At 39.9% G+C, this 7,436-nt stretch overlaps 1 protein-coding gene across 1 annotated transcript in view; it reads right to left on the bottom strand.

The window, feature by feature from the left end:
• Positions 1-6,621, bottom strand: part of LOC109716853 (protein NLP3-like) — a gene marked incomplete in the record, with an annotated part of 39,039 nt that extends 32,418 nt beyond the window's left edge. The window contains 2 exon segments of the mRNA XM_020242457.1: positions 4,621-4,683; positions 6,330-6,621. Coding sequence (XP_020098046.1) covers positions 4,621-4,683; positions 6,330-6,492 — 226 coding nt within the window.

The raw sequence follows: 7,436 nt of genomic DNA on the forward strand, positions 1-7,436 counted from the left end.
TTCGACTGGATCAAGCGATTTGGCTGACGAGGGATCGGATCAGCCGAGTTCGAAAACCTTTACTGTTGAATCGGTTCGGCTGGATGAGCTGAATGTATGAACTATGTAGGGATCAATGTCGGCATAAGAGCCGGATGGAAGAAGTACACAATGACTGGTATCGATTGAAAGAGCCGAATAGATGAAATACACAGTGACTGGTTAGTTGAAAGAGCCGAATGCTTATATATATATATTAATAAAACAGAGTGTGTCCGAAGGGCATACAAACCCTGCAAATATGTAGTTTACAACAAAGTGATGCCCGTGGGGCAGACAGACTCCAGGGTTCTATTTAAAAGCTACTCCTAGGAAAGCAGTAAATGCGAAAAAGAAAATATTACATTTAGACTACTCCTAGAAAGCAATAAATGCAGGAAAGGAAAGATATGAAAATACGGTGGTCTTCTCGTTCAGGGGAGAGAAAGACCCTTATTACAAGCTTTGAAGTTACTATTTATAGTGATGTCTTCTCAGCCTACATTATTGGTCGGTTGAAAGTAGTGGGGGGAGTAGTTGTAACCATGATCGTGGAAGTTACGCCTACTCCTCATGGAAGTTACGCCCACTTCTCATGGAAGTTACGCCTTCACTTCTCAACCGTTCCCGCCTAAACGCTCTTGACTTTCAGGCGCTTTATTGCCGACTCCTGGTGCACCACGTGTCCTTATTTCTTTGGCTCATACGTGGACTAAGTCGGCGTGTTAATTTCAATTTTGGCATCAACAATGCCCCCCCAATAGTCTTTCGAATAAACATTCGGATGACTATTGGTGCCGAATCGACTGCTCAAATGACACAGCCGAGACCCAAGCTTTAGTTTCGCTGGTCTTGGTCGGCTTAAAGAAAACGACTCTTTATCGTCCCAGCCGTATATACCTCGACTTCATCAGCCGATTCTTTACTTTTACTTGATTGGTTCGGCTCTTTTTGAACCGAATGTTCTTCTATCAAGGATTTATCCTTGAAGAAAATGGCTCTTTACCAGCCGCATATACCTCGACTTCATCAGCCGATTCTTCACTTTCACTCGATTGGCTCGGCTCTTCTTGAACTGATTGTTCTTCTATCAAGGATTTCTCTTTGCCTATGCTTTGCATTTTATATCGGCTCCATTGCAGCCGATTATTCTCACTTTCCTTCCGAAATTGCTCATATTGGGCAACTCGAACACCTAGATCAAATAGGTTAGAAAAATACTTATCTTCAAAATGGTCTTTTATCTTAAAATGCAGACCATTTAACGCCATTTTGGCGAACTCTAATTCCGGCATTCTCATAAAGCACCGGGTTTTGGCTATTTTGAAACGGTTCAAATACTCTTCGACCGTTTCACCTGACATTTGTCAGTATAAAGCCAAGTCGGTGACCGATAATTGTGGCTCCGATCTATAGAATCGCTCATGAAATTTTCTTTCCAATTCGTCCCAATTTTGGACGGAATTGGCTGATAAACTTGTATACCAAGTAAACGTCGTTTTAGTTAACGATATGTTAAATAATCGAAGTTTCAAAAATGAGTCAGCGGCCGCTTCTCTACATTGGGCCGTGAACCGGGCTATATGCTCGACCGTATTCTCGGTCTCATTACCTGAGAACTTGTTGAACTTCGGCATTTTCTAGTTTGTCAGATATGGATGCTCCACGTCGATGTTCGTAGGATAAGGAGATCTAAACACAGGCCGCAGTGCCGGCCTTGTGCCAACCCCGAAAGTATTTCGGATGACTTCTTTAATCCGTGCGTATATTTCATTATTGTTCCCTTGCAAAGGAACCTGTCCTTGTACTACATTCGGTCCTTGCGGTAGACCGAAATTCGGTATAAAAGGGTTAACTCCTTGCATATTCGGAGCCTGCCCCCCAGCCCTTACGCCCACGTTTTGGGGCTGGTAAGCTAGTAAATAAGGTAAATTCGATGCCATCTCTGACTGCGGGCCAGCGTTTATATTCGCCGGCCTATAAGCAGCCTGGAAAGGTGCCATCTGCGGCTACGCCTGTAAGACCGCCGACGTGACGGGATTTTGTTGCACCGATGCATTTAGGTGCCCCTGTTGCCCCCCGTAAGGTTGCTAATTTTGGATAAATAACTGTCTGATTCGAACAATATTTTCATTGTAGGCCGTGACGGCGGCCAGCACCACGTCTAGTCGAGCGGTACTTTGATGGATATTTTGATCTAAAGTTTGCAGGACTCGGCTCATCTGGCCGAGTGCCTAAGTTAGATTCAGCTCTTGATGAGCCGACTGTCCACTAGTCTCGCCTCCAACAGGTAGTACCGCCTGATTCTCATTCGCATTTTCGGCGCTACTAGCTTGGTCATTCCCTGAAGACCTGGGAATGGCTCTATTCCGGAGGTTCATAGCATTATCGTCAGCTATAGGACAAAGTCTAGATTGGAAAAACTTGAGTGGGTCCCACTGGGCGTGCCAAAATTGTTGGTAGCCGATTTCTCTAATCCCTGACCCGGTCAAAGATCTTCCTCGTCGGCGTGCGAAACGGCTGTGAATAGTGACCCTCGAAGTGTGCGCCCTTCGACTGGATCAAGCAATTCGACTGACGAGGGATCGAATCAGCCGAGTTCGAAAATCTTTACTGTAGAATTGGTTCGGCTGGATGAGCCGAATGTATAAACTATGCAGGGATCAATGTCGGCATAAGAGCCGAATGGAAGAAGTACACAGTGACTGGTATCGATTGAAAGAGCCGAATAGATGAAATACAAAGTGACTGGTCGGCTGAAAGAGCCGAATGCCTATATATATATATTAATAAAACAGAGTGTGCCCAAAGGGCATACAAACCCTGCAAATATGTAATTTACAATAGAGTGATGCCCGTGGGGCAGACAAACTCCAGGGTTCTATTTAAAAGCTACTCCTAGGAAAGCAGTAAATGCGAAAAAGAAAAGATTATATTTAGACTACTCCTAGAAAGCAATAAATGCAGGAAAGGAAAGATATGAAAATACGGTGGTCTTTTCGTTCAGGGGAGAGAAAGACCCTTATTACAGACTTTGAAGTTACTATTTATAGTGATGTCTTCTCAGCCCACATTATTGGTCAGTTGAAAGTAGTGGAGGGAGTGGTTGTAACCATGATCGTGGAAGTTACGCCCACTCCTCATGGAAGTTACGCCCACTTCTCATGGAAGTTACGCCTTCACTTCTCAACCGTTCCCGCCTAAACGCTCTTGACTTTCAAGCGCTTTATTGCAGACTCCTGGTATACCACGTGTCCTTATTTCTTTGGCTCATACGTGGGCTAAGTCGGCGTGTTAATTTCAATTTTGGCATCAACACTATGTAACTTCTGTGCCAAGAGCTCTCTTTAGTTATTTTGGTTAGGCAACAACTTTTAGAGGATTGATATCATATTATGAGTTGGACATAAAAATGCCAATATTTGGAGCCTTGTCATCACTAACTATTGCTTTCATCAGCCTCAAGTATGTATATATATATAGAGAGAGAGAGAGAAAGAGGGAGAGAGAGCTAGGCTCCTACGCTTTCAAAAACACGGAGGCCTCCGTACTTGTAAGTTGTTTTCGATGATAGGACATCCGATTCAACGATCGGCTAAGTTAGGCATGATCTATACTATTAGAACTACTTAGAAACCAAATTTCATAATTTTTTAATTTTGTTTGCCTAGTGAACAAGCAGTCTCAAAATGAACAGCTGAAAATAAATATCTTATAAAAAGAAATGATAAAAGACCCAAATTTCAAATCGGGAATTATTGTTCTTGCCAAGGTTTTAAGTGCCTATTGGCACGGGCCGTATCCACTGTGCCGTACCGTGCCAACAAAATACCGGCACGATACAGATCCCGTGCCGATGACACAGCTCAAAACCCTCTATTCTTTAAATTAGTAAGTAATTTTCTCAATAAAGTTCAAAAGATGTGATAAAAAGACATAATAAATAATTAGAATATTTTGTTGTTAAAGAAAATAAATATTTCGTGCTATTATGTGTCGGCACACAAGAATTCTTTTGACCGGCACGCATCGGCACGGCTCAGCACGCACCGTGCCGTACTATGCCGGCAAGTTTCCAGCACGACCCTATGCCACGGCACTTAAATCCTTGATTCTTGCTCCTAATGAGAAGTAGAATTTTCTATTAAAATTTCATGTAATTTAGATTCTTCTACACCGTTGAATTTACAAACATGCCACATCGGCCGCCAAAATAGTTTTTTTACAACCCTTTGATTACCTAGTAAATGATGTCGAAAATTTGTGAAATTTAATTTCTAAATAATTCTAATAGCGTAGACCATACTTAACGGAGCCGATCGTCGAATCGGATGTTCCATCATCGAAAACAACTTACAAGCACGGATGCCTCCGTACTTTCGAAAGCGCACGAGACATATATATATATATAGACGATGATGAGCAGCCTATGATTATTTTCTTGGTTAGAAAGAAATTTCTAGTTTCTAGTCACAAGATATGATTCCTTCTGTCCATTGATAATTGGAATAACAATGCACTAATTTTGGTCCATCAAACCCCAAAACTGGTTAGTAGGCCAGACTGGACAAAAATGAAATAAAGACATCAAGTGTACCTTACGATATGGCCACCTTGCAATGCCGTTGTCACGGCATATCCTCTTCAATACACTGGTACAGACACCTGCAAAACGATTTGAATTAACTCCCAGATAGAAGTAGCAAAGCCTTACAATACAAGTATATCGTAAACGAAAGGGTCAGAATTCAATGTCAAAATGGTAAATTACCTATGGGGTTATAATCAAACAACAAGTAGGTCTTGAATCGGTTAACAAGATCTTAATGAGTATGAGAAAAAAAAATGCTTGTAAATTCCACCCACCAACATGTCTATAGATTGATTAGATTTTCACTACCGCAAGTTGCAAGTCTGACTATCTTTTTACAATTAAATTTGTCAGTCTTCACAAAATTAAACACGCGTCAAATGACATTAGCAATGAGAAATAGAATTGCCATATTCTTCATAGAGCTAAACTCAGCATTCAGTATTTAAGTTCGACAATTGCTGCTAAATAAATAAAACGCAAAATACATCATAAAATCCAAAGAATATGGCAAATCTAACCACTGAACTTTGCTGAATGGATAAAATTGATCTTTCATTTTAGTTGGTAACTGCAAGTTCGCTGTTTCCTGTTTTCTGTCACAGCCTTATAGTAAAGTACCAACATGTTAGATGGTAGTGCAGGGATAACAACCCTTTCGGAATAAATACTGATTCTTTATAAGAAGTTAGTAGTAAAATCATTTTCTCTCTTTCATACTAAAGCTGGAGGGTGAAAGGAAGAAATAAGTCCCTACTCCGGTCATTTAATTCCCACTCCACAAATGGAGAGAAAAGAAAATAACAGTAACAGAATTTCCCGTTCTCTTTTTTTTCTCTTCCATGGGCCAAAACATCACAAGAGACGCCCATTTTTCTGTCTTTTCTTTTCTTTTCTTTTTGCTACATTAATTTCTTAGTCTATCTCCTTCCTCTCCATCCAAACAGAGCAGTAAAGTCCATGTTAATGACCCATTGGTCAGATAACTTTATACACTAAATATAAAGCCGGAACATTCCTTTGAAATTCTTCAATAATACACCTTCTCGTGCCAATTAGTTCTATTATGCCTTTGTAAAGATATAGACAGTCATAGGCCTTGCAGAAATTGGTAGATGAGTACAATTACAACATCTGCAATGGCATACTATATAAATTCTCTGAGGGTCTGTTTGGCCCAGCAGTGTATAGCCTGGGAGTGAACCGCACTGCATGTCTATGTGAAAAAGCTTGGAATAGGAGATTTCTCATTTCGGTGCTTTTTTGCAGTTGCTTGTCAAACCAATTGTGCAACAGTACTCGACAAACAGCACACAATCTATCGCGTGCCGCAAAAGGTGTGCAAAGCGATCTGTCAAACAATTCCTAAGTCATTTTCGTATTTTCACAAAAAGAAAAGGACATCTAGGAACCTGCAATGGGTTAAAAGCAAACTCCTACATTGCAATTCCATTGACATGAAGCTCAGATTGACCCACAAATTGACAATATTTACCACCCCAGTGCCCACGCTTCCAATTCTTAGCTCTTTTTTTTTTATATATAAAAAAATCTTTTGAAATTTAAACACAGGGACGAAGAACAAATACTGCTTCAAAATCATCGAATCCCAGCCCCCAGAAAAACAATACTGCTTCAAAATTTGTTTCGATAGGGACGAAGAAGGGAGCGCGCTCCAAGAACACACTACGAAAGCGAGAGAGTGGGGAAGGGATTTCACCTAGGATGGAAGCGGCCTCGGCGATGGGGAGCGAGAAGAGTTTGGAGATCTCGTCCAGCGACAGCTTCACTTTAGACTGCGAGTGCGGCGCCGCCGGCTGCTGCTGCTGCTGCTGCTGCTGCTGCGGCGGCGCCGTGGTTTCAGATGCGGATGTCGACGCCATTCGTGAGAAATTTTAAAAACCTTCCGCAGTTTCTAACGGGTGAGGAGCGCCCGCGCAGGAGCGGAAGAACCAGCCGCAGCAGCGAATGGATTTTTACGGGACTGAAAGGATGTAAAGGGAGAAACCAGATTCTGATCTGCCGCTAGGGTTGGATGCGGCAACCATCATCACACCTATTAAACTATATGGAATCTCAGTATTTAAGCTGATTTGATATACTTTTTTTTATTTTTGGGAGAGTATTTAACCTTTGTTAAATTGTCTTTTCATTAAAATTCAATACTTAAATGATATGTTATGCATAACTAATTTTCAAAAAGCGGTTCATACTTTCAAAAACGTATTCGACCCTTCGCCTTCTCTCCACTGTCCCAGTTAATGCATCCACGGTTTCAATACAATTACATCTATCTATAATCTATTATCTATTATCTATTAAACTCAATATTTAAGCTAATTTGGCATACTCTCCTTATTTTAGGAAGAAAATTTAACCTTCATTATTTTGTCTTTTTATTAAAGATCAATACTTAAATGATACTAGTGCAGAAACCCGCGCGATGCGGCAAATAGATAAAAAAGTTCAAAATTTAAAATTTTAAAAAATAAAGTTACAATTAGAATCCTAAATACAAATTTTCTAAATTATAAAAGTTTGAATGAAAATTATATGGTTCCAAAACAGCAATATTCTTCAATAATTGTGGTTAGAAACTTACTCTAGAATTTTACCAAATTCTAAAGTTCATGCTACAAAATTGCATTATGTTTAGAATTTATATATTATCAATTAAAAAAAGGACTAAATTAGAAGAATTAGTTGACCTCTAATATTTAAAATGTCAATTAAAATTATCAATTAAAATATCAAATTTTTTAAAAAAAAATTTAAACTATATATAAAGAGAAAATGCAGCATAATTATTAGGAAAAAAAATAAAAGC

This window comes from Ananas comosus, linkage group 10 (assembly GCF_001540865.1).
Source record: "Ananas comosus cultivar F153 linkage group 10, ASM154086v1, whole genome shotgun sequence".
In the NCBI taxonomy this organism is placed as follows: domain Eukaryota; kingdom Viridiplantae; phylum Streptophyta; class Magnoliopsida; order Poales; family Bromeliaceae; genus Ananas; species Ananas comosus.